Source organism: Columba livia, chromosome 26 (assembly GCF_036013475.1).
Source record: "Columba livia isolate bColLiv1 breed racing homer chromosome 26, bColLiv1.pat.W.v2, whole genome shotgun sequence".
Classification (NCBI taxonomy): Eukaryota; Metazoa; Chordata; class Aves; order Columbiformes; family Columbidae; genus Columba; species Columba livia.
Window position 1 is genome coordinate 2,869,544 of NC_088627.1, and position 26,332 is coordinate 2,895,875.

The 26,332-nt window shown below is 63.3% G+C and overlaps 1 protein-coding gene across 4 annotated transcripts; it reads left to right on the forward strand.

Moving 5' to 3' along the window:
• Positions 1-25,963, forward strand: DLGAP3 (DLG associated protein 3). Of its 4 annotated transcripts, none has more exons than XM_065041614.1 (12): positions 1-263; positions 15,072-15,154; positions 17,528-18,599; positions 19,551-19,756; positions 20,165-20,279; positions 20,397-20,631; positions 21,079-21,419; positions 21,536-21,621; positions 22,270-22,694; positions 23,285-23,376; positions 23,527-23,670; positions 23,964-25,963. In XM_065041614.1, exons 3-12 carry the CDS (start codon positions 17,586-17,588, stop codon positions 24,180-24,182), a joined length of 2,877 nt encoding a protein of 958 aa, XP_064897686.1. In that variant the 5' UTR covers positions 1-263; positions 15,072-15,154; positions 17,528-17,585; the 3' UTR covers positions 24,183-25,963. The 4 variants fall into 4 exon arrangements, with proteins under 4 accessions (XP_064897686.1, XP_064897685.1, XP_064897687.1 ...); XM_065041613.1 differs by lacking the exon at positions 1-263 and adding an exon at positions 4,904-5,138; XM_065041615.1 differs by lacking the exon at positions 1-263 and adding an exon at positions 4,904-5,134.
• Positions 25,964-26,332: the final 369 nt, after the last annotated feature.

Consider the following 26,332-nt stretch of genomic DNA (forward strand, 5'->3'; position numbering starts at 1 on the left):
GCCCGCTCTGACTCCCGGGGAAAATCCACCGCCGTGTCTTGGCTGCGCCGCGCTCCGCTCCGCGCCGCTCCGCGCCCATCCGCGCTGCACTGCGGGGCCGCCGCCACTCGCATGCTGCCGCCCGCCGCGCTCCCACGCGCGGGGCGCCGGCCCGGGCCGCGCCGGGACCAGCCGAGCCCAACCGAGCCGCTCCGGTACCGGCCGGGCCGGGCCGTCGGGGAGCCGCCCGGCAGCGGCCGGAGGATGTAGGCGGCGGGAGCGGGGTAAGAGCGGCGGGTGGCGCGGGACACCGGCGGGCGGGCGGGGGCCGCGGTCCCGGGGGAGCGGTGGTGCCCAGCGCGGGGGGAGATCGCCCCAACGGGGAACCGGGGCAGTGCGGGACAGGCCGCGGGGACCCGGGACGTGTCGCCCGGGGACCCATCCATCGTCAGCCAGTGGGTGCTGGGGAGGTGCCGGGGGGGATGGCAAGATGGCTGGGGGCATCTCACCGGCACCGCGGGGCTCAGCTCAGCCGGTGCGGCTGCTCGGGATCCCCCCGCGGGTGCGGGGAAGGGGTGCGGGCATCCCCCATCTCCTGGTGCGTGAGGCTTTGGGGAGGGGGCTGAAGCTCTCAGCCCTTCCAGCATCCCCCCGGCAGGCGACACCGGCCATCCTGGTGCTCCCCTGCTGCGGAGGACTCTGGCCAGGCTTGGGCAGGCCCAGGACCCCTCCCCAGCCCAGTGGTCTCTGCTCTCGCCACCCTGCCAGCCAGAGAGAGCTGGCACTGGGTGCAGGAGCCGTGTCCCAGCCGGGCCAGTGTGGGTCCAGGGCTGCTGGTGGGTGCTGGGAGCTGGCACAGAGCACAAGCCGAGCGGTGACTCTCACCATACATCCAGGCTCCATGGTACAGCCAGCCTGGCAGGCAGGGATTGCTTTTCAGGGCTCTGGGGCTGGGTCTCTCTCCTCTCCTCACTTTCCTTCTCCCGGATGGTTGGGTTTTGTTGGGGCAGCCAGTCTGGTCCATCCACCCTGTGCCAAACCTGCAGAGCAAGTTGGCTCTGGGACCGTTTGTCACTCTCCATCCCATGACATCCAGACCTGCAAGTCACCTCCTTCGTGGGGCTCAGGGCCACACTGCCCACAGCGGGTCCCTGTCTGCTCCCCGGGGCAGCCACAGAGCCCCGAGCAGGCAGGAGACAGAGCCAGGCTGTTGGGTGCCTGCTGCCCCCGCAGGAATCCGGGCTGGGAGCAGAAGGCCTCCTTTGGTGTAAATTGGGGCAGGATCTGGCTAGTAACGCAGATTCGCCTTTAGGAAATGGATGTCATTTCCCATCTATCTGGGTTCCTTGCTTCTGTGCTCCCAGTGTCCTCCCGCACGCATCTGCAGCTCCCAGCCCCCCAGGACCCCATCGATGGGGGATGGACCAGGGGCATGGCCACCGGGAGACGGGCACAGCCACACTTGGGAGTCTGGCAGAAGGCACAGCAGCCCTTTCTAAGTATTATTCAAGCGCCTGCAGGGCCAAGAGGGAAAAAATAGCCATCAAAGTGACTGTGGAACATCCCTGGAGGGGCCTCTCCTGGCTGCGGGGGTGGTGGGAGCACCGGCACAGCGCAGGCGTGAGCCGTGTTTGGGGCTGCCCTGGGTGTTGTTACCTGCTGAGCCTGGACACCAGGGCCAGCTCTGGGCATCCCTGCTGCAGGGGAATGAGGTGACAGCCGTGGTGTCCCCATCCAGCCTGGGTGAGTTGATGCTGAGCCCTCGGTGCCCAAATCTCTCTCCCGAGTGCCCAGCGCTTGCAGAGAGCAGTGGGGAGCCCAGGCTGGGGGCTCCTGGGGGCCCTTCCTTCAGCCTCCCCATCACAAGTTTGAGACAGGGCTGTGCTGGCACCTGTGGGATGCAGAGGCCGTACAGGAGCGGCTGTGCTGGTGTGTGGGTGTCTGTGGGTCTGTCCCCCTGTGGGGGGCGGATCCGTCCCTGCGCTGGGGTCTTGTGTGGCTGGGGCTCCAGATCCAGGTTTTGCAGATGCTCGCGTCTCTCCAACAAGCTGATCTGAAACCCTGGATCCCACCCAGCCAGAAATTGGGATCTGGAGCCAAAGGTGATTCTTGGCCCTTCTTGCCATCAGGGGCGAAGCTAAAATCTGGATCCGAGCGGTGACATGAGGAGCCTGGATCCAGCTTGTGGCTTGTGCTCCTTCTGCCCATCGAATTGGGTTTCCTGAAATAGCCTGGTGAAGACCAGAGCCCGGCAGGGACCGTATGACAGGTCGCCAGGGGTGTGGAAGCCCCACCGTGATCCTGGCTGCCTGCTTCAGGAGGTTGGCAGCCAGCAATAATTGTAATATACGGTGCCATTGCCGGAGAGCGCAGCGCTGGAGAGCTAAGAATAGCAGGCGAGACGTGCCGACAGCCGGGGGACACGTGGGGAGGGCTGGGGACCGGGGATGCACAGTTGGATGTGTCCCAGGGGACACCCTAGTGATGGGATGGGTGGAAGTGGCTGCTCACCTCCCTCATCGGCAGGAGAACATCCCTGCAGTGCAGGTGGCACAGGGCATGGCAGGTGCCAGCGGAAGGTATGGGGATGTGCCAAGCAGTGCCTGGTGCTGCTGACCCTGCGTAGCACCCTTCAGTGTGGCCTCAGGGCTCTGCTGTCCCCAAGAGCTGCCTGTGAAGCCTGTGCCACCAAAGTGCTCTGTGCCCTCGGCATTGTGGCCGTCTTGATGGCCCTGTGACAGCCGCTACCCCAGCAAATGGCAGCATGGGGGGGGCACCCCGGGATGAAGGAGAGGGCCAGACTTTGAGTGCAGCATCCCACGCTCACCTCCCTCTCACTGGGCAGGATCAAGCCCCTTCTGCTGCCCCTGCCCTGCCCAGCACCCAGGGACCCTACAGCATCAGCCATGGGGGGATGGAGGGGCCGTGGCGCCGTGGGCACACGAGCCGAGCGGTGAGCAGGCCAGGCTGCTCTGTGCCAGCCGTGGCGGCAGCACGTGGCAGCAGAGCAAGTGCCCATCAGATTAAGGAGAATTAATTTGTACTTTCCCTGTTTCCACGGGGCTGGGGGTGCTGTGGGCTCCCGGTGTCCCCCTTCTGCGAGCAGCTGTGCTCCCGCAGCTCCTGTGTCAGCTCCTCTACAACCTGTCCTCAATCCTAATTAGATTTTCCATGTTCCCCTCCCATGAGCTCACTCCTTCCCAAATGCTGGAGCGGGAAGGAGCCATGACATGGTTTCTAATCAGCTTCTGAATTCAGATTTCTCTTGCCTGTTGGAGGAGGCTTCTCCCAGCCTTTGTCTGGTGCCGCCTGAGCAGGGTGCTGCTCTGCAGTTCTCCTTGATGCCGTGCCGGCAGCCGACGCCGGTGCCCCGGGGAGCCAGCGGCTCAGCATCACACACAGGGGCAGCCGGGAGACCCTACAGAAACACGGCGCTGTTTGGAGCTGGGCACTTGTGAGAGCATCACCAGCACCCACAGACCCTGCCATGGGTGGGAGCCAATGCGGGCGGCCCCCCCGCCACAGTGTGGGGCTGGCAGGTGCTGGAGCTGCTGCGCGGTGCTGTGTCGGTGGTGCTGTGCTGGTTCTGCCGACTGCTCCTGGCAAGCACCAAGCACCGCTGCTGCTCTTTTCCGCGGCCTTGCTCTACCTCGCTCCCGCACGTCTGGCTGACGGGTGCAGGAGCGGGTACCGTGCCCCACGTGCCCGTCCTGGCACAGCTCCACTGCGGCCGGTGCATTGCTGGGTTTGGCTCCTTCCCCGGCACCCGGACCTTGTCAGCAGCGAGTTGTGGCTCTGAGCGAAGCCAGGGGATGCAAACACTTCCCAGCGCTGCCAAGCCCCAATTAATAGCCCGTGAATCATGATGCCGTTGGAAGAGCAGATGTTTGTGGCGTGGTTGCCAGCACTCGGCGTTTCACTGAGGGTCTGTTTGGCCTTAAACCGGCAGCTCCGGGCGGCAGGCGGTGGTGGGAGCCTCGCTGCCTGCCTGGCCCTCTCCCCCTGGTGGGGCCAGGAGCCGTTTGGGCTTGGAATTAGCTGAAGTTTTTGGTGGGAAGAGCAGAGCGGGAGAACAGCCTGTCCGTGGGCGTGTGGGGGTGCTGCTTCGGAGCGAGAGGACTGCGAAAGCTGCAGGTACTGAATCCCAGCACGATGCCCAGTGGGGGACCTGCCAGTGTCCCATCCCTGGTGCTGTGGCGTTGGCCTGGGACACCCCCTGTCTCCGCAGGGGGCTGGAGGGGCTGCAGTGGGACTGGGAGCCCTGGGGATGGTGAACTGGTTGTTAATGGGGATACGCTGCATGTCTTGGATGTGGCTTGGCCAGGTTGGTGTCCACAGCCAGAGGGTCAGGGTGAGACCCCGTGGCACTTGATGCACCCAGGCTGGTGTTGGTGCAGCTGAGCCGAGGGGTCTCTGTGTTTCATGTCATGGTGTGTCTGCTCTGGGCCCCCGGGGCCCTCTCTGGGAGCGGGGGAGGCACGGTGGGTGCCAGCGAGTGTCAGGGTGCGGGGGCTGGTGGGGGCGAGGGCTGCGCGCAGGTGCTTGCGGGTTGCAGAGGAGTGGGTGGGTGTATGGGGGGTGTGAGGATGCCGCGGGTGGGAGTGGGGGGGTGCAGGAAGTGCAGAGCTACAGGAGGTGTGCATGGCTGTGGGAACATCCAGGTGCACAGGGATGCAGAGTGGTGTGTGTCTGTCCCGGCGTGCAGGGTTGTGTGTCTGTCCCGGCGTGCAGGGTTGTGTGTCTGTCCCGGCGTGCAGGGCTGTGTGTCTGTCCGTCCGCGCACGGCGATGCAGCGGGGCGGTCCGTGGGCGTGCGGGTGCTGCTGGCGTGGGCAGCCCCTTCCCGGGGGTGCGGGGCTGTGCGCGGGGGTGGCCGGAGCGCGCCGGGGAGCGCGCGTGGGTGTGTCCCCAGCGTGCGGGGGCGCCGGCTCCGCCCCCGCCTCTCGCCGCCTGCAAGGTGCCGGTGTCGGCCCAGGCGCTGGGAGCGTGGCCACCGCCACTGCCGTGGGTGGCAGTGACCCCGGGGACGCCGGTGGCCGCGGCATGGGCAGCCTGCGGGGATTTCGCAGGAAGAGAGCGAATCCAGCCGCCGCGCCGCTTCCGTCCTCCGGCTCCTGCCGAGCACAGACGGGCAACTTCATGGCTTAGCGGCAGCGGTGGGTGAGTGGGGCGGTGGGGGCAGGAGAAGGGGCTGCCCGGTGGGAGGGGAGCGGGGCTGGCTGTGTGCAGGGGGGTCCGTGCCTTGCAGAGCCCGTCTCCCAGGAGAGCCCTGCTTTGTGTCAGCGGTGCCGGTGCAGCGGATGCGCTGGTGGGGTGAGCCGAGTCCCCCTATCTGGGCAGAGTGGGAGACCCCCAGGCAGCCCCCACTCCCGCAGAGCTGCTCCTAACCCTTTCCCGGCCAAGTCCTCCTCCCCGGCAGCCACCTCCTCATCTGGGTGTGCAGTATATGGCTCCCGGCCAGCCCTCCCCAGACAAGCCTCGGCACAGCCTCGGAGCTCACCCGGCTGGGATGGGGACTCCCCGCTCCGAGCTCTCTGCTCCCTTTCCCTGCGCTGGGGGCTGTGTCTGCTGGGGCCGGGGAATGCGCGCATGGGGGCTGTGCCCGCACTGAGCTCACCCTTGGGGACACAGTATGCTCAGCCCTGGGGACATGGTGGTCTCCGTGCGGGTGTTTGCTCAGGATGGGGGAGGTGAGACTCCGCTGCTCCCAGCCCAGCTCTGCACGGGGCCACGCTGGGCTGGTTGTCCCCAAGCCCGGGAGCAGAGTCCCAGGGTGGCCAGGCTGAGCGTGTCCCAGCGTGTGGGAAGCAGGGCAGGGCTGCACCTCTGTGTATGTGAGGGACGACGTCCCCTTTGTGGTGTCGGTGTGTTGGCCCATGGATAGAGCTGGGGAGCCCCGGCTCTGCCTGCCTGCCAGACGGGGCCCTGTTGCCGGCGAGCAGCACAGCCGGTGCCGACATCTGTGCTTCGAGCCCTGCCTGTCTTTGGTTCGCTCCTTGGCACAGTCACAGTGGCAGTCGGGTCCCTCTGTGCCTCTCCATGCTTGTCTCCCATCATCTTGCTTCTCACTGAGATGAACCTGTATTCTCTGTTGTGTTTTCTTGGTGTGGAAACTGAGGCAGGAGGGAGGGAAGCAGCAGAGCCCTCACCCAATCCCCACCATCCTCAGGCTCAGTCCCACGCCTCACCTCGGGTTGTTTTTTTCCTGCTAAGCGAGTGATGCCAAGAGCCGGGGGGGAACAAGGGCGTCCCGGGACACAGCCAAGGGCCATGGCTGCCCTGGGGCCCTGGAGCCGCCTGGCTCCTCCTCCCGCCGCCTGGCGCGTCCCTGGCCTGGGGCTGCGGGGCAGCTGTCTGCGGCGGGTGCTGCCGGGCAGCAGGTGCCGCTGGGTGCGGTGGTGGCGGCCGTAGGTGCAGTGGTGGCGGCCGTAGGTGCAGTGGTGGCCACAGTGGCCAAGGCGGTGGCCATGGCGGTGCGTGCTGGTGGCCGTGCTGGTGGCAGGCGGGCGCTGTCCGCGGTGCTGATCACTCTGTGTGACCAGACAGGACAAGGGGCAGCGTCCTGGCCACTCGGTCTCCCCGGGGCTGCGATGGCCGTGCTGGGGCTCGGGGTCCCCCCAGGCTCCTGGCGACATCCCAGCCTTTGATGTGCGGCAACTCCAGACAGAGCTGAGGGGATGGGCAGCCAAGCTGTGGCCGTGGCTGTCACCCCACGCCCTGCCTGTGGGGCTGGGCATGGCCTGCCCACCACTGCCTGCCCCGCTGTGCAGGTTGGACTGGGACCGGGTGCCACCAGTTGGGCTGGGAAGTGGGGCAGGGCAGAGCGGCCACCTGGCCTGGGAACATGGGCCACCAAGGCTCCATCACACCCTGCTAGGTCTGGGGCAGGCTGGAGAGGTGCTGCCAGCTCGGTGGGTGCAGGGTGGCCAATGTGGCATGTCCAGGCAGCGCTGCTGGCTGGGGACATTGTGCCCACCTGCACCGCCTGGAGCCTTGTGCCCAACCACAGTGCTGGTGTCAGTGCTCCCAGCACAAAATGTCAAATGATGCAAATGAGGCTGCAGGAACAGCTGATTGAAGGGCCCTGCCCCGCCTCAGAGTTGCAATCAAATATGCAAATGGATCCTGAGGAGGCTAGTGAAGGCTATTAATAGCGGGGGATGAGGCTGTGAGGAAGCATGGTGTTCCTTGGGAGGATGAGGCTGGGGGCTGTGCTGGCTCTGTGTGTCCCTCTGCCCTGTGTGTGTCACCTGGGCAGGCACCTTGGCTGGGTCAGAGGTGGTCCCCGTGGGAAGCCCAGGGACACTGGCTATTGCTTTGCCTGCTGTGACCCTTTGCGGGACGGGTGCTGCCCCTGTGCCTGCGCTCCTGTGTGAACAGTGCTTGTCTCCATGTCAAACAGCTGAGGAATCTCCTGGGGAAAATCACATTCATTGAAAACACCGTGCTGAGGTTTTTCCCCCTGGTGAGTCTAACCTTGGACACAGAACAGTTATGTACCCAGGGGCACCTGGGTGCTGCTAGGGGGGTTACTGTGGCTTGGTCTGGTGGAGGGACCCAAAGTGGGTGTCACTGTTTGGGTGTAGGGAGGGGGCTGGGAGGTTCCTCCTGGCCCCCCACCCTTCACCCTTTGCTTTGATCTCCCCTTCTCCCTCCTGGTTTTCTTCCATTGCCATTGTGACACAGGATGTCCCTCCTCTGCCAGCTCTGGTGCCAGTACAAGGCAGGTTCCCACCATGGCACTGGTGGGGACTGTGCTGTCACCAGTGTCCCCAGCCAGTGTAGGGGGCTCACTGTGCTTGGGCCCCCACTGCAGCCTCTCTGCCCTGTCTCACGGGTTTTGGGAGCTGGGAACCACCTGACCTTTTTAGAAAATTGTGGAAGTAAGGCTGGAGACAACAGTAACTAATTATTTAAAATCTGAAACTGGAATAATTAGCCCAATTAACAGTCTCAGGTGACGTCTTATTCCATCTGATAACGGCCTGAGGAAGAAGGAAATTAATTAACCCATCAGCCTGACGTTTGTAGGTCACTGCCAGCTCCTCATGCCCGCCTGGGCAGGAGCAGGGGTGAGTCGGGGTGCTCGTCCCGCTGGGTGCAAGGGGTCTGTGGCCTTTGGGGGTCTCGGTGCAGAAGGGGGAGCTGTGGGTGAGTCCAGGCACTGCCTGGGGGAGGTGATTTGGGGATTCATGGGTGGGGGGAGAGGCTGCTGTGGTCCGAGGTTGGGGTGATGGGCAGGGGGACGGGGCTCGGTGTCCCCCAGGACTGCTGCCAGTGCAGGTTCGTTAGCGAGGCAGCAGCTGTAGGCCTTTAAGGTTGCTGTGGAAACGGTGCTGCTCGTTACCAGGAGGAGCCTCCTGCTTTCCAGGCAGGGCCCCCCATCGCTGCGGGCGGGGGGACCCCCACCCTGCACACCTGGGACCGCACAGACCCCCAGGTCTGGGGAGGGACATGGCGAGGGCGCGGATGTGCATAGGCAGGCGGGTGGTGTTGGGTGTGCAGCTCCCACGGGCCAGGTCCCCTCCTGTCCCCTCCAGCATGGGCGCCACAGCTTGTCCTTGGTGTGGCTGGTGGTGCCAGGCAGGGCTGCACATGCATGCACACGCATGGACATGCATGCATCCCTGCACAGTGGGGCAGCACAGTCATGTCCCCACAGCCCCTGGGGACGCTGTCCTTGCACCTCTGCTGTCACAGCAGCGTGCACACATGCACAGGGACCCGGCTGGCACTGGGGCCATGGGTGCCGCGCTGCCAGCCCTCCCAGCACGGCACGGGGTGCAGAGTGTGCCACGGCAGAGCCCCCGACCGCAGCCCCACGGGCACCTCAGGGAGGCCTCAGTGCTGCTCTTAGCTCGTAGAGTTTTAATGAGGTAAACTGTCTAAAAAGCTCCGTTTGCCCTAAATGCCCATCCCTGCGTGAAGCTGCAGCGGCGCCGCACGGGCACACCCTGGAGCGGGACGGGGGCTGCGGGCGGGCACACGCTCCTGGGCCTGGCACGTGGCAGCGGCAGGAGGAGGAGGGCGAAGGCGGTTTAGCACATTTGCAATCATTTCCCTCTTCCCCTCTAAGTTTACAGCTTACCTCAGCGGCTTATCAGCCTCCAATCTCATTAAATCAGGCAAATTGTAGCATCTGATATTTTATGGAGATTAAGGTGTGCGCCCAGACTCTATAATTATCGGCAAAGATGTATTTACAATACCTTGTTGCTAGTAAACAAAAAATAACTTCAGATCAAAGTGCTTTTACAGAGAAATAAATCTACCAATAGAGCCCCGCTGCGGCCGTGGGACGTCGGTGCTGCCTGGGGCGGGTGGGCAGCACGGGGGCGGTTCGGGGATGTCCCTGGTCCCACATGACCACTGTGGGTCCCGTGGGCTGAGGCCACCCCTGGGCTGGTCCCTTGTGCCTGGGTGTCCCTTGCTGGCATCTCCCATGGGTGTTTTCTGGCACCCACCCCTCCGGCTGCGGTTCCACCGGGGTTTTCCACCCTGGAGCCCTCCCCGCTCATCTGCGGATGCAGGACTGGGATTTATTGGCATGAGTGTGCAGCAGTAGCACCTTGCCCTTCCATTTTTCAGCGCGGTGGGAGCGCTGCGGATTACCGATGCGGTGATGCTGGTTTATTGCTGCCTGAAGTGGATTTATCTGTGTGGTGGGGCCGGGGCTCACCGCTGGTGTAAATCACTGGTTCGAGCCCCAGTGCGGTGGCTGCTCCCACCAGGACAGGCTGTTCCAGCCTCCCTGGGGGTTTCCATGGCCAGGCTCTCCCCAGGGCCATACACCATGTACCCCAGCTCTGCTGCCCTGTCCCTCCTCTGTCTCACCCTCCTGCCCGCTGAAACGAGAATAAAATGGTGATAATGCTGCAGACGTCCTCTGGAAAGGGTTCTGAGGCAGATGAAAAGCCCTACTTAAGAGTGAGGGCATTATTATTAATAACTCGCAGCGAAGCTGTAAATTCAGCCGACACAGCTATTACGGGAAATGAACCTGCTGCTGTGCAGGATCCAAGGCTGCACGGGACCGGGATGGGGACAGGGATGGGGACAGCAGAGTGGGGCTGGAGGGCCCTGTGCTGTTGGCTGGGTCGTGTCCACAGCTGTTGGGGTAGCACGATCAGCATGGGCAAAACCTCTTTGCAGACACCATCTCCCTCTGGGCTCACTGGGATGATATATGGGCTTTTCTGGAAAGTCTGGAGGTGTGAGGGAGGGGATGTAGTGCATGCGCCTTCCCCCCAGCAGGAAAGGAGGTGGCTGTGGTCTGCAGGAAGGCTGAGGCCTGGCTGCGGCTTGGGACAGGGGTGACACGAGTGTGAGGGGCTGGGTGAGGGGACAGGCGACATGGCGACAGCTGGACAGGACCTGCCGTGACCGTCCTGGCACAGGCTGACTGTGCCCATCTGGGGAGCGTCCATAGCAATGTTACACCTTGGCAAAGGTTACATTAAAATAAAAATAACCTGGTGCTGTTCGTCACCTGGCGCCTGCAGCCAGGTCAGCAAAAGGGGAAGAGCTGCAGTGGCTCCCGCTCCACCGGGATGACTTCACCTCCAGCACTGCCACCCCTGAGCGGGGCAGCCCTGGGGCTGGTGGGATGTGGTACCCGGGATGGCAGAGCTGGGCAGGGGTCCCGCAGGCTGCCAGCGCCATGGCCATGGGCTTGTGGTGCTGCCTGTGCCCGGCTCGGGAGCTTCTGCGGGGGAACGAGCTTTGATATAAATATCTTTTTGCTCAGCACACGACCTACTTTCCAGACAATGCCATTAGCCTCCCGACTCCCTCATTCATCTTCTGCCATCCTCCCCCAGCCCGCCCCGCGCCGGCACCCACACCGGTGCTGCACTCCCGGCCATGGTGCGGTGAGCCAGGAGGGGCGCCTGGCTCGGTGGCACCGTGGGGACACCCGTGCTGGGGCTTGGGGCCATCTGGAAGACCCATCCCCATGAATAAGGGGGGCTCTTGCTGCCTGGCCCCTGCTCTGGCCTCGCAGGAGGTGGCCACGTCCCCTTGGGAGTTTCTGTGCCCCATCCCGAGGTTGCTCAGTTCTGTTATCCCTGGCTCTGGGGCCACGCATGTGGTTCATCTGGGGACAGTCCCACGGGAGCTCCCATGTGGGGGCAGAGGCTGTGCTGCACAGTTGGCAGCTGGCGGTTGGGATTGGGGGCAGTTTGGGCAGAGGGTGCCCGGTCGCACTGACGTGGGGCTGCCCGGCACCCCCGGTGACAGCCCTGCCATCAGTTTTCCCCCGAGAACTGGAGACGCCTCCCCAGGAGGCAGCGTGGCCCCCGGGCCCACCGCCCGCACACCTCCACGTGCCCCGGGGCTGAGCCCCCGCTCCTCCCCTGCAGCTAAAATTAAATATTCAATTTGTATTGCTGGTAAATCCTGTAAATCTCTTTTATCTCTAAGCTCTTGTAGCAGGAATATCAGTGGTGTAATCTGTGTGGTCGCCCATCCCGCTGCCCTTTGCAGCTCCCCGGTTTGGACCACGCTCCCCTTTCCCCAGATCTCCCCAGGGGATGCTGTGGGGCTGGTGGCAGAGCGGGACCCCGGTGACCATGGCAGAGCACCCCATGGCACCCACTGTGCCTGCTGCGGGGATGAGGATGTGCGCTGTCCCCACACTGTGCGTGATGGGGATACTGGTGTCTGCCGTGGTCCCACCAGAACATCCCTCATCCCTGCTGTGCCCCTGGCTGACCAGCCGTGTACCCCCCTTCGCTCTGCCCCCACATGCTAAGAGCATTGTGCAGAATTAATGTATTTAAATATTTAGGTTTTCATCAGCTTTGCAAATTAAGCCCATCCATTAAAGTGGCAGTTTGGGTCCTCTGCTGGCAAGCTGGGCTGTGCCGTGCCCTGGGCTCGCTGTGCCCACCCCAGCCCTGGCCCTGAGGGTGCCCGGGGGTGGGATACAGCCAGAGAATGGGGCACGGTGGCCCAGAGCATCCCTGCCAGTGCAGGGACCAAGGACTTTGCTTCCTCACTGTTCCCAGGTCCTGTTTGCTGGAAATCCTTTACTTGCTATTGGAAGAGCTGCAGGGCAGGACGGTGTTGCAAAGGGAACCAGTTGGGATGGGTGTTATTTGAGGCTGGAGTGGTTGGTGCAGCGTGCTGGGGAAAGCAGGACACAGAGAAACACCGGTGGCAGTGAGAGCCCTGGCATGGCCAAGTGCCCGGTAGGAGCAGAGCTGGGGATGAAGGACCAGCCTGCCCAGAAGCTTGGTGGGGACAGGCAGAGATTGTTGGTGATAAGGCTGTGCTGCCCTCAGCTCACCAAAGCAGCTTTGGAGTGATCCCCGGCTTAAGTCATTACACCGCGTGGCTGGGGAGATAAGTGGCTTTTTAAGCCTGGGCTGCATGCGGGTGGGGAGGGCAAAATGGCACAGGGTTGGGAAATGGGGTTCATCCAGCACTGCAGCCAGCTGGGGGTCCTGGCACAGCTGGCAGTGCCTGGGGGGCTGCCATGGACCACAGATGCCTGGAAAGGGTTCCCTGGTAGGAGCAGGTCAAACTCCTGGGGATGCCCGGAGCCCACTGCTCTGCTGGGTGCCTGGTGGGGATGGCGGCAGAGCCCCCAGCGTGAGCACAGATGCTCCTGCTCATCCCTTTGGTGTGGATGAACATCAGATGTGGATGAACATCAGGTGTGTAGGTCTCGCATCAGCTCTCCGGGATCACTTGCACTTCCCCCCTTTCCACCGAGCTCTGTGGGGGCACCGGGTAGCGTGTCTGCTGCTGCTGGCCATGGGCAGTGTGGGCAGATGTTGAGCGTATCCGTGGGAGGGAAGCTGTCTGTGGGCATCACCAATGATGGGTGCTCAGCCATGCAGTGCAGTACCCATGAACCCTGCGCCAGCTGGCACAGGCTGGGGTCCCTGTGGCCTTGGGGGTCCCTCAGGGTGGTCTCTGGGCTTGGCCAGCTGTGCTCTGGCTGCTCTGGCCGTTGGGGTCCCAGCAGTCAGCTCCCTGTGTGCTGTGTCCCATGGGCAGGATGAGCATTGCTGGGGGACCAAGGGGGCTGCAGGTGCCGGTGCCTTGGGCCAGCTCCCCCAGGCCAGCCCTGCTGGCATGGTCCCTTCACTGTGCTGTTTCTTTCCTTCTCAGCCAATGTTTTTGGGGGTTCTGGCTGCCACCCTGGTCACTCCCCACTTGTACAGGGTTTTGGAGAAGAGTCTCTTTCTTGAAGATCCAGGTTTGGGCTTTGCAGGGCTCCTGGCTCCGCTGGCTCCCTCGCACCCCCCAGCACAGGAACGTGGCTCTTGCTCTGGGGAATTCAGCTCCGGGGACCATGGTGTGTGGGTGTGCAGTGCTGGGCTGCGGGTGCTGTGCAGGGGATCCCGCTCCCCCCGCAGCAGCGGTGGCATCTGCGTTGTGGCGGGGAGTCCCGGCGCTGGCGGCTGTGCCGGGATCCCTGGCAGCTGGGGCGCGTCGTGGCCGTATTTCCTCGCTCTGCTCCAGGAGTAATTGCTCAGACGCGGACTTGGGGCAACTCCCATCCCTCTCCCGGCATGGTAATGAGTCAAGAAGACTCAAAGACAAATGGCTCATTAAGAAGCAGTGCTGCATTGCAGGATTTTTCATCCCACCAACCGCTGCATCAGCAGAGGCAGCACCTCTCGCGCTCGCTCTCCCCAGCCCTGGAGAAGGAGCTGTCAGGCAGCTGGGGACGGTGCCAAAATTAATCATGTGCTTAATAACCTGCCCCTCCCGTCGAATGGCCTGTCCCCAGCATCCCCGTGCATGGAGTGGGGCGGCAGCACTGGTTCTGGCTCTGGGGCACCACGGTTTGGTGCTTGGCAAGGCTCATGCTGGTGCTGAGTTGGGGAGATGCTCCCAGCATCGGGGTGCCAGGACCCCAGCCCTGCTCCCCAGCTCCTGGGCAGCATGTTGCTCTCAGCAGCCTGGGTACACACTTCGTACTCCACTCCCATTTGCAATTCTTCAGCTGGTATTTGTCCTTCAGGACTTTAAAAATCTCACCCCATGCCGAATTTCCAGCAGCGGCTGGATGGTTCCTGCTCCTCACAGCCGCTGTCGTTAACGGGCTTTGATTTCCTGATTGCATTGAGCACATTACTGCGATCTTTGCATCCTGCTTGCTCCCTTTCCCTCCTTTCCCTCCTTTCCCTTCCCTGCTCTTACCTACCAGGTGACAAACCTCTCCCCAGTGCCACTCTCCTCCCTGCCTGTCACAGCTAATGAACCATCGGTGAGCTGCTTTCAGCTAATTCAACTTTTAAGAAAATAATGACTCGGTGCAGAATTATGTACTAAATTAGGCGATCTCTTACTAAGCCCCTCTTCTTTTCTATTCTTTCCCAGGCTGAGTAAATTTTACTAATACAGCCTAATAAAATAACAGAGCAATTAGTAATAAAATAAAATGTTTGCTTTCCACAACCCTTCTCGCTTACAATGAGCTGGGAAAAAAGTAAATAGATTAAAAGCACGGTGGAAACAACCTGGCAGTATTCCATATTTATTTTCTTCCGACGACCATAGATCAGATTTGCTCAGCTCCTAAGTGGGAAGACTGCTTTTTTTCTCCCAGGCTCCAGCTTGTGCGCGGCACCAGGCGCTCACGCTGCGTGTTTGTTCTCTCCTGCTTTCATCCCCAGCCATAAAGATCCCCAGCAGGACCCGCGCTGGCAAAACCTCGTGCTAATTTGCAAAGCAGAATGGGCCGAGCTCGCGTCTCTGCCGGGCCAGCAGCTGGGAAAAAACCCCTTTGCTCGCGCCGGAAAGCCGGGGTGGCTTTGTGGAGCATGTGGCCGGATCCGGAGCAAATCAAAGGCGACAGCGAGGTGGCCGCTGGGCCGGCTCCGGTGCCTGCTGACCGAGAATTGCATAAGAGGATGGGGCTGGGGATGGTTTGGGGGCTAAACTGGGCAAAACACGTGTTGGCAGCCACGCGGAGCTGTTCCCGGTGCTGCCGGCGCGGGCGGTGCTGCCTGTGGGGCAGGAGGGACAGCTGGGCTGCTGCAGAAACACGCAGGGAGGTGGGTCTGGCTGGTTTGGGGGAGGAACACCCTTGCTCTTCCTCCCTGTGCTTCATCTTCCTCATCTCACCCCCTCCAGAGCCTGTTGTCCCCGGGAGACCCCACAGAGAGGAGCCGCCGTCACTGGGGCCATGAGGACAGCATCCCCCTGAGCGCTGGGCGGTAAGTGCCACCACGGCGTCACCGGGACCCCGGTGGGGGCTGCCTGGGAGGGCAGGGGGCCAGGACCCCCCAGGCATGAAGCCATTAACCTCAGCTCTTCTTTGACCTGGAAATGTTGGCAAATCCCATCTTGCTCTGCACCAAAGTAGTTTGCCAGACCCAGCCATTGCAGTGGGGTTTTGTGGTCCTGTCACCTCCGCACTGGTGGTCCTGGAGCTGGAGGAAATCTTTGGGGACCCCGAGTGTCGCAGGGTCCACAGGGGGGGTTCAGGCTCAGGCCTGTCCCCACAAAACCACCAAGGCAGGATCTCACCAGGCGGCTGCTGGGAAGCAGAACCACTGCTGCCAAATGTCCCCATGGGAAATGAAGGGAGGGGGCTGAATTTTGGCGTGGCCCGTGGTGCTGGGGGTATGGGCCCCTGTCCCTTCGCTGGCTATCACGGGTGGGAGACATGGCGGGAGCAGACGTCAGAGGGGGAATTGCCGGTGGGAGCTTCTCCAGGCTTCGGATGCAATAAAGGCAAGAAGTGAGTTATTTGTAATGGTAATTACGCTCTTCCAGTTTATCCTAGCACATAATTGTGTGGGCGGTAGGTTCCCACTGGTGGTAATTACCCTGGTGTTAAATGGCACAAAATTCAGCCGGGCTGGGTTTTTCCCCCCGTTTTGAGTCTGCATTTCGGTGGCACAAATCCCCTGTGTCCCCAGGGCTGCGTGACATGAGCTGCCATTGCATGGTGAGGCTCCAACTGGGGACAGGAGTGGGCTTGGTGGCTTCTCCTGCCCTCTGCATATGGCCATCCCTGCCAGGACATGGAGATGGGGACCCCCAGCCACTCTGCCTGTGCTGAGACCCCCAGGATCACTCCCGACCCCCTCCCCATCCCCAGGGTGCCACAGGGACTGGCTGGTCCCTGGCCAGGGCACAGGCACCTGTGTGGCTTTGGTGAGCTGGTAGTGGCCAGGGCGTAGCATCCTTCACCATGGTGCATCCCCATCCCCTGCCCCATCCTGCTGCCCCTCTGCTGCCCATGTCTGTGGCATTGCCGCGGTGCTGCCTCACCGGTGCAGTGGTGGGCCCAGTTCTGTTGAATTCCTCCTCTTGCTGAGCACAAACGCCCGCCGGGCTCGTGGTGATGGGCTGCTCAGCTATTCTGACTCCTTCCCGCCGCAGCGGCAATATTTGGATCAGCTGAGAGCTTTCCTCCCCAAGGAGGAGATGATAGCTCAGCTCGCAGAGGCAGAGCCGGGGCTGGGAATCTGTCTGTCTGTCTGTCCTGCCGGATCAATCCTGGGGCAGCGGCGGCAGCCCCCTCCTGTGCTGTGCCCGCTCCTCAGAGCAGCTCTCCCAGGCGGGGAGGCATTTCTTCTTGTACCAGGCTGCAGCATCCTTGGGTTGAGATGCAGCAATTAGGGAGCCTCGTTAGAACGAGAGCAAGATGGGGAGGGTGGGGGGAGAGGCGCAGGACCAAGACATCCAGCCGTGAAGCCGGGAGGAAGGTGTCAGCAGAGGCTTATTAGGGCAGATGCGTTCCCCGGGCGCTGCCGCGGCCCCGGCTGCCGCTCGCCGCCAACGCTGGCATTGCTGCCCACCCCCGTGCCCCTGGGGGCCACCAGCCCCTCTCCTGTCCCAGGGCTCCTCAGGCACGTGGCACCTCCATCCCCGCATGTCCTCATCCCGCCCAGCATCCCTCATTTGCAACCCCCACGTGTCTGATGACCCCGGGTACCACGGGAACCGTCCCACGGTCATCTTTGCCTCCAACCAGTGGGGTAGCCGCCCATGGATCTTTGCCTCCAACCAGTGGGGTAGCCGCCCATGGGTCTCCATCCATGGTCAGGCGCGGTGGCCGGGGCTGTGTAAGGAGGATGTGCTGGATGGAGACATCAGAGCGTAGCTCCCCCCACACCCCGCGGCAGCTCGTTAGCAGCTCTGTGAATCGCAACGGCTGAAAAACTCAGCCAGAACCGTTTTCCTAATGGAGAAACACTTCATAATATTTGGTGTTGGAGAAGAAAACAAGTTTCTGATGATGGCAGCGGATCCTCCCTCGCCGTCTGCGGGCTCCGTGCTGCCTGCATCGCTGCTGCCGCTGCCTTCTCCCTCCCGTCCCAGGTTTGTGCTGCCCTTTCGGAGCAGCCGAGCTGGGGGTGACCCCGGGTGCCTGGCTCCAGCGCTGTGCCACCCTTGCCACATGGAGAGCCGGGTTTTGGGCACCCCAACTTGGCTTTGCAGGGGCTCAGCTGGGGCTGAATCTTGCCCCGGGAGCTTCCCAGTACCCTTGGTTGGTTCCTGCATGACAGCCCTGATGTTTCGCCAGCCGGGGGGTTGCAGAGGGGACCATGACGCTGTACCTGTCCTTGTCCCCGCAGGTGAGCCCGCAGGGACAACCCTGCAGGATGCCGAGGCTATGGGGCGGGTGCTGACACCATGAAGGGCTACCATGGGGAGCGTAGCCAGGCACAGCCCTCCTCCGGCCACCGCTGCCGCTGCATCCCTGAGAACTGCCAGCATCCTGCCAGCTACGTCCAGCACGGCCTTGAGGGCCGGCCGCCGTACCTCCTCAGCCCCAGCGAGCCCTGTTCCCTGGAGCATCCCTTCTGTCCAGCGCGGAGCCCCGGCGAGTGCCCGGGCGGGCCCCTGAGCGAGCCGCCCTCCGCCAGCGCCAGCAGCACCTTCCCGAGGATGCACCACGCGCAGCAGCAGCCCTACGACTCCTGCGACGAATGCATGGCGACCGCCCACCCCGCCAGCAAGATCAACCGCCTGCCCCCCACGCTGCTGGACCAGTTCGAGAAGCAGCTGCCGCTGCACCACGACGGCTTCCACACGCTGCAGTACCCGCGGGCCGGCGGCGCCGAGCCCCGCAGCGAGAGCCCCAGCCGCATCCGCCACCTCGTCCACTCCGTCCAGAAGCTCTTCGCCAAGTCCCACTCCCTGGAGGCGCCGGCCAAGCGGGACTATAACGGCACCAAGATGGACGGCCGCGGGGACGGCTACCACCACCACCATCACCACCACCACCACCACCACCACCAGTCCCGCCACGGCAAGCGCAGTAAGAGCAAGGACCGCAAGGTGGACTCCCGGCACCGGTCCAAGATGATGGGCTGGTGGAGCTCCGACGACAACCTGGACAGCGACAGCAGCTACATGGTGTCCGGCCGGCACGCGGCCGACCAGGGCACCCAGTACTGTGTGGACGCTCCCGAAAGTGCCTTCAGAGACTTGACCTTGAAGAGTCTAAAGGGTGGCAGGGAAGGAAAATGCCTGGCCTGTGCCGGCATGTCCATGTCTCTGGATGGCCAGACACTCAAGAGGAGTGCCTGGCACACCATGACAGTCAGCCAGGCCCGCGAAGCCTACCCCAGCACCGGTGGCACCGAGAAGACCTTGATGCTTCAAGAGGCAAAGGCCAAAGACCGGGCGTACCAGTACCTGCAGGTGAGGGGCCGGGCAGGGGGGCTGTCACCCCGGGGACCACGGCGGCGATGCCACGGGGTGAGCTGGGGCTGGGACCCTCCATCCCAGCACCCTGGTCGCTGTGGGGATGCTCCAGCTCCGCTCCATATCCCCAGCACTTGTGTCCTGTCCCACGGGTCCTGCGCCGGTCCCCACTGTCCCCGTCTGCCACCTCCTGCCCTGTTCCCGCTGGCTTCGGGGTCAGACCGGCTCTGTCAGCTCAGGGCTGCTGGTGGCCCTCCACACAGCTTTTATCCCGCTTGTGCCTGGCCGGGTGCCACCGCCTGCCTCGTCACCAGGCTCCCTTCTAGGTCACCCCCCTTCCAATTAAAAACTAATTAACTCTTCTCTCCTTTTCCCCGGGGAAGGAGACAGGGAGCAGCAATGCCGTGCTGGCCAGGGATGGGAGGCGGTTGGGGCCCCACTCCGCCAGCAGCGGGGGCATTGGGGCAGGGTGACAGCCCTGCCACCACCCACGTGGAGCCCAGGGGACACTGTCCTACTGCCACAGCCCTGTAAGGACCCCGTGGTGCCGGCACCAGCGGCACATGGTGGGACCGGCAGCTGCTACGTCAGCCACTGGCATGGGTGGGATTTGGCCCAGCCATGCCTGCCGGGGGGGCTGTGAGGTGGGAGCCGCTGTGCCGCCCCGGGTTTTGGGGGTACGGGGAGCTGTGGCTGTTAGGAGGAGTCGGCTCTCCTGGATTTAAGGGCTTTCCCAGGGAGGGCAGAGCCCCCAGGCTCTGTCCCTGCAGCTCTGGGGTGCTGTGGGGAGGGCAGGGGAGCCACACTGGCACATGCACACCGGGTTTGGGCCACGCACACACACTGGGCTTAGGCTGGCACGTGCCATGCAGCCAGTGGGGGGCTCAGCTCTGTCCCGATGGCGGGAGCCTGACCACCGCGTCCTCCCATGCTTGCCCCCTGTCCCAGGTGCCGCAGGACGAGTGGAGCGGGTACCCGGCAGTGGGCAAGGACGGCGAGATCCCCTGCCGGCGGATGCGCAGCGGCAGCTACATCAAGGCCATGGGCGATGAGGACAGCGCCGACTCGGACGCCAGCGCCAAAGTATTGCCCAGGGCGGCCGCGCGGCGAGACAGCTACCGCCGCTCCTCCAGCGCCGACCAGGCCAGGACCAAGTAAGGGCTGTCACCTCCTGGCCCCGTCTCAGCACTGCGGGTGGCAGTGGGAACATGGGCTGGGGGTCTCCAGGAGCTTTAGCTGTGCTTGGTGGGTGCTGGGGGGTCACGGCTCTGCTGGGCTTTGGGGTGAGCAAAGGTTGGGGAGGATGGGCGCAGTTAAAAGGAAATGACTGGGATGTCACCCAGTCCTGGCAGGTGACAGGCTGGCTCCTTGTCCCTGGCCTCGCTGTGTATCCCTCCAGTGGCTCCGCAGCGCTGGGGGACAGGTCTGTACCCCAGGATGGCATTTTGGGGCAGTTATGAGCAGGGGCTGGCAGGAGCATCGTTGCGGCTGCATTTCCGATTGCTCTGCTGGAATGTGTTGCTTTTGGTGCCATCCCTTCTATTCCTGCTGTCTCTCATTAGGTTTGCAAGTAGGCACTATTCTGATTCATATATCTGTAACTGTCCCAGCTGCTGCACGCCACCGCGAATGCTCCCGCGGGGACAGGGCTATGGGCGTTCCTTCACCACCGGCCAGGTAGGGTCCCACGGAGCAGGTTGGGGAAGGTCGGGGGTGGCAGATGCTCCTCTGAGCATCTCCTGCCCCACTTACCCCCGGCTGGCCGCCCCCTGCCTCACCCACCACTCTCCCCAGATCAACGACGAGCTGAACCACCAGTTCGAGGCCGTCTGCGAGTCGGTGTTTGGCGAGGTGGAGTCGCAGGCGGTGGAGGCGCTGGACCTGCCCGGCTGCTTCCGCATGCGGAGCCACAGCTACCTGCGGGCCATCCAGGCGGGCTGCTCCCAGGACGACGAATGCCTCTCGCTCTTCTCCATGTCGGCCCCCGCCGGGCCGCCCATCACCAGCAGCATCCTGAAGCCCAGCACCTGTGAGTCCTGGGGGATTTTGGGGGGGCTTAGCTGTGCAAGGGACCCCCGTGTCTCCCTGCTTGTACCCGCCACGGGTGCTGCTGCCCCTGCTCCTGCCCCCTGCCCTGGGCAACCCCCGGCACAGGGTGTGAACATCCCACTGGTGGCTCAGCCCCAGTCACAGGGCTTTTCTGTGTCCCCAGCACCTGTCTGCCATTCCCTCTTTCCTTCCACTTCTTTCCTCCCCATCTCTGTCCCTTGTTGGGTGTTGCAGCAGCGTGGGTCTGGGGTGCTTTCCAATCCCTTTCTGGGGATGAACTGGCCAAACAGCCCCTCTGAGCTCCAGCTCAGACCTTAGGCAGCCGAGGTGCAAAACCCTGTTCCCCCGGGGTCCTTGTTTGCGGCGGGAAATGAGCAAGTGTCTGTGTTTTCACGCGCCTTTTCATCCTGCGCCTCTCCCACAACAGCCTTCAGTTACAGAAAAGCTCCACCTCCCATCCCTCCAGGAACCAAAGCCAAACCCCTCATCTCCGTCACGGCGCAGAGTAGCACCGAGTCCACCCATGAGAGTTACCTGCCCAGCGAGGTTGCCCGCAGCCCCGCCTGGTCCAAAGATGCCGCGGCCCGTTGCAACTCAGCCGAGAGCCTGGAGAGCTCCAAGGTGACGGCCGTGGCCCTCGACCTGCCCCCAGTCCAGCCCCGCACTGCTCCCAAGCCCTCCACACTCATCATCAAGGCCATCCCCGGCCGGGAGGAGCTGAGGAGCTTGGCTCGGCAGCGCAAGTGGCGTCCCTCCATCGGCGTCCAGGTGGGCTTCTCTCCTCCCCACGGGCTCTGAGCCTGCCCGAGCGATGTGGGTGATGCTGAGCTGCCGTGCTGCATCTCGGGGCCACCCTCCAGCGCTCTCCCTTTGCCCCTCGGCAGGTCGAGGCCATCTCGGACTCAGATACGGAGAGTCGGAGCCAGAGGGAGTTCCACTCCATTGGGGTGCAGGTGGAAGAGGACAAAAGGTACCGTGGGGTCGGGCTGGGCTGAGAGCTGTCACACTTGCTGCATGGGGGGCTGTGTCCCCGTGGGGCTCCCTGAGCTGTCCTGCAGCATCTTCTCCCTCTCTCATCTGGCTGTGTCCCCCAGAGCTCAGCACCATCCCCACCTGGATTCCCCTCTTGGAGCAGGATCTGGCCTTCCCTTTACCCCAGGGGTGGGGCTCCCCTGCTCCCACTCTGTGCTTGGAGTTTCTTTGCTGGGGCTCAGCCCCAGGACTTGAACCTGGCCCAGGTGCAGATGAAACCTGTGGGCTTTTCTGCAGCTAAACAAGATGTTTTGGCTGGGCTGGGAGCACTGTGTGCTGAGACCTGCGCAGCCCACGGGAGGGAAGCTCCAGCAGCGTGCCCATGCAGCCCCGGTGCATGGTCCTCTCCATCCGTGGTCCAGTACCAGTAGCCATGGAAATGGGCTAAGAGCAGAGGGAATGAGGGACTGGTGGGTTCCAGCTGCTCAGGGCTGTCCCCACGGCCCCAAATACTCCAGGATCCAGACCAGTGTCCCCAGCCCCATCCTTTCTGTGGGCACTCCTGTCCCTGCTCACGATGGGACCCGGGGTGGCAGGGCTGTCCTCGCTGGCCACCAGTGTCCCTACATGCTCTCTCTGTCCCCAGGCGAGCGCGCTTCAAGCGCTCCAACAGCGTGACAGCGGGTGTGCAGGCAGACCTGGAGCTGGAGGGATTCGCCGGGCTGGCTGTGGCCACCGAGGACAAAGCCCTGCAGTTTGGGCGCCCCTTCCAGCGGCACTCCTCGGAGCCCGAGTCCGGCCGGCAGTACGCCGTGTACAAGACGGTGCACACGCAGGGGCAGTGGGCGTACCGGGAGGACTACCAGCTGCAGTATGACACGGTGGAGGTGCCCCGGCGGGACGCCTGGATGGAGCGGGGCTCCCGCAGCCTCCCCGACTCCGGCCGTGCCTCCCCCTGCCACCGCGATGGCGAATGGTTCATCAAACTGCTGCAGGCAGAGGTGGAGAAGATGGAGGGCTGGTGCCAGCAGATGGAGAGGGAGGCTGAGGACTATGACCTACCGGAGGAGAGTGAGTTGGGCGGGCTTGTGGGGTCAGGAGGTTGTAGCGTGGAGGATGTTGGTCTCTTCTTCCAAGTAACAAGCAACAGGATGAGAGGAAATGGCATCAAGTTGTGTCAGGGGAGGTTGAGGTTGGATCTGGGGAGCATTTTCTTCCCCAAAGGGCTGTGGGGCATTGGAACAGGCTGCCTAGAGCAGTGGTGGAGTCACCATCCCTGGAGGGTTGGACAGATGGAGGTGAGGTTCTCAGGGACATGGGGCAGTGCCAGGGGTGGGGTAACAGTTGGACTCCAAGATCTTGAGGGTCTTTTCCAACCAAGATTAATCTGTGATTCTAGGAGGGACTGGGGGGCACAGCCACGGTCCTGCTGTGCTCCCACTTTGCAGCACCTCCCCTGCCAAGGCTGAAGGGTTTGGGTGGGGGCAAGAAACACCAGGAAACTCTCAGGGACCAGAGGGGTCTGTAGGAGGGAGGAGACCTCACATGGGTTGAGGGCATCCGGGCTGTCCTGCTGCCCCGAGCGGGTGCAGGTCCCCGCTGCACAGGAGAGGGGCTCTGTACCCCATGGGAGGGCTGACCGTCTCCTCTCGCCCCGCCAGTCCTGGAGAAGATCCGCAGTGCCGTGGGCAGCGCCCAGCTCCTCATGTCCCAGAAGGTGCAGCAGTTCTACCGCCTCTGCCAGCAGAACATGGTGAGTGCTGCTCAGCGTTCTCATACCCGTAACCGGTGGAAAAGGGACTTTGGGACAGAGATCCTTCCAGCAGCATGGGGGTGAGATGGCCACATGGCCAGCAGAGCCGATGTCCCGTGGATAGACGTGGCTGACACTCTGTCCCTGCAGGATCCCAACGCATTCCCCGTGCCCACCTTCCAAGACCTGGCCGGCTTTTGGGACCTCCTGCAGCTCTCCATCGAGGACGTCAGCATGAAGTTCGCGGAGCTCCAGCAGCTCAAGGCCAATGGGTGGAAGATTGTGGAGCCCAAGGTAAGGGCGGCACTTGTCCCGCTGGCACTTGTCCCCTGTCACCTCTCCCTCCCTCCTCCCCAAGCACATCTGTGCCCAAACAGCCGCTGCTGGGCTGTCACCAGCCACTGCTTCTAGAAAATACTTGTGAAAACAAACATCTGGGGAAAATGAGGCTAATGAAGGGGCTTTGGCACCCATGGCAGTGCCGTGCATGGAGGTGCATATGTCCGGCTGTGCCAGTTCTGCCGGGATACTCATTCCCTGGAGGTCCCAGCCTCACACCCACCCTGAAACCCCCATTGTCTGTGCAGGAGGAGAAGAAGGTGCCTCCCCCGATACCAAAGAAGCCGCCGCGCTCCAAGGTGCACCCGGTGAAGGAGCGCTCCCTGGACTCGGTGGACCGGCAGCGGCAGGAGGCCCGCAAGCGGCTCCTGGCAGCCAAGCGAGCTGCCTCCTTCCGCCAGAGCTCGGCCACCGAGAGCGCGGACAGCATCGAGATCTACATCCCCGAGGCGCAGACCCGGCTGTGACCGCAGCTGCCGCTTTTCTACCCGGACTGGACGGCGCAGCCGTAGCTCACTGTGATGGGGGCCGCGGGGACACCCTGGGGCAGCTCTTGGCCCCGCTCACAGCTTTTCTCTTTTCTATCTTAGACCTTTTCGTGGATCCAACGGTGGGTGAACGCAAGCCCGGTTCTGCCCTGTCCCGTTGCCCCCTGCCCGCATGCCCCTGCCAGCCTCTCCCGGGGTCCGGGGCTCTCCCTCCCTCTGTCCATCCTCCCTGGGGCCATGTCCCAGCTCTGTCCCCTTCTCACCCCCCAGACCTTCTGCACCCCCCCATGTCCCAATTGAGAGGTGACCCTCAGCTCCCGGCCCTGCCGGGTTGGAGGGGAGGGGGCTGCAGGCAGGCCCCCTGCCTCTCTGTACTCAGTGCAATCCCCCGGTGCACACCGGGGATGGGTCCCCAGAGTCCCCCAACCAGAGCCCCCCCAGCCCCGCTCCCGGCTCTGCCAGCACGAGGCTTCAGGACACGGCTGGGACAAGGGGCTCCCCCCGCCTGCCTCCTGCTCGGGTGCCATGGGGGGCTCCTTCCCCTCTATACATATATAAATATAACCTGAGGAATAAACCAGAAACTCCACGTGACCAGCGCTGTGTTCTAGCTGGTGGGACGCACCAGAGCAGCAGAAACCCCTCGGTCACGGTGAGCCGCCCCGCTTGCCTTGCCCAGAGCATCGCGATGCGCTTCTCCCCATCCCGCTCAGCCCTTCTGCTCCATCAGTCTGTCCCTCCGTCCATCCATCCTTCCCTCATGCCAGCCAGGAGCATCTCTGCAGCGTGGCACTAACCAGTGATGGGGACATTGTCCCCCCATGCCTGGGATCTGTGTCCCCGGTGTGCAAGTGAGGAGGTAGTGGCGGGGAGACCTGCCCACAGCCCATTGGCACCCGTGGGGCCGGGGACCGTGGTGGCTCTGCCCTGGGCCAAGCTTGGTGCCAGCGGGTGGGATGGCAGCGTGGACACGGCTAGGAACTGCCACCTGAATACAGAGCTGCTAGAGATCACCCAGAGGGGGTCACCCCTTGTCCCCAAGCTCCTGGTGTCCCATGGGGAGGGGACACCCCAGGACATGCACCTAGTACCCTTTAGGACCAGGGGCCACCCTGGGACACTGCTGCTCACTGCACAGACTGCGAGCATGGCAGGGGGTCCCCTGTGTCCCCTCCAGGGCAGAGCAGCATGGCAGGACAGGAGGTTGCATCTGCCCCATCCCTGGTCCCTCTCCATGCATCCTGTCCCCCACAGTGTCCCTTTTGGTGGCAGAAAGGGGAAGACACTGTCCCCAACCCCTGCCATGCCAGCAGCATCACCAGCCACCCCCCAGGCAGGGCCCATGGGTGCCGGGCAGCTCCCAAAATCCGGGGCCAAACCTTGCCCAGGGCCCTCGGGCAGAGCAGCGGAATCGGAGGCAGCTGGAGGGGCCCAGCTCATGCCTCCCATGTCACGGGGGGCCAGGGCTGGGCGGGGGGACACCTCACTGGGGGTCTGTTGGTGCTAAACACCCCCAGGACGGCAGTGCCCGCTCGGCCACCCACAGCCCCTTCCCACCCCGCTCCCCCCTGCACCCCAGATTTAGGGACATGCCTGGGAAGGGCCCCTTGGCCCCCGCCCTGGCCAGCGCCGTGCAGTGACCGTGACACGTGGCTCCCTTTTTATTGTAACGAACCGCCGCAATTAATAAAGATGACTTTGGTTACTCCGGGCCAGCGGCCACCTCCCCACGGGGACATGGCCAGCGCCGGGCTCGCCTTTCCCTGTCTGCCACCCCTGCGTGTCCGTGGGTGGGAGAGGTGGGGATCATGGGTGGGAGATGGGGTCTCACTGGGGCAGGTGTCCCCGTGGGGTGGCCGGGTCGGGGTGTCTGCAGGTCCCCGTGGGTCTTTCTGTGGGTGTCTCCCTTTGTCTCTCTCCTCCCCGTCTCATCCTGTGGGTCTCTTCCTGGGGAGTTTCTCCCCCGAGGTCTCCCCGTGGGTCTCCCGGAGGGTGTCTCCCCCTAGCTCTGGCCATGGGTTTCCCCCGTGGTTCTCCCCATAAGTCTCCTTCCATGGGTCTCCCCGCGTGTTTTCCCGCGTGTCTCCCCGTGTGTCCCCCCGTCTGTCTCTCCGCGTGTCTCTCCGCGT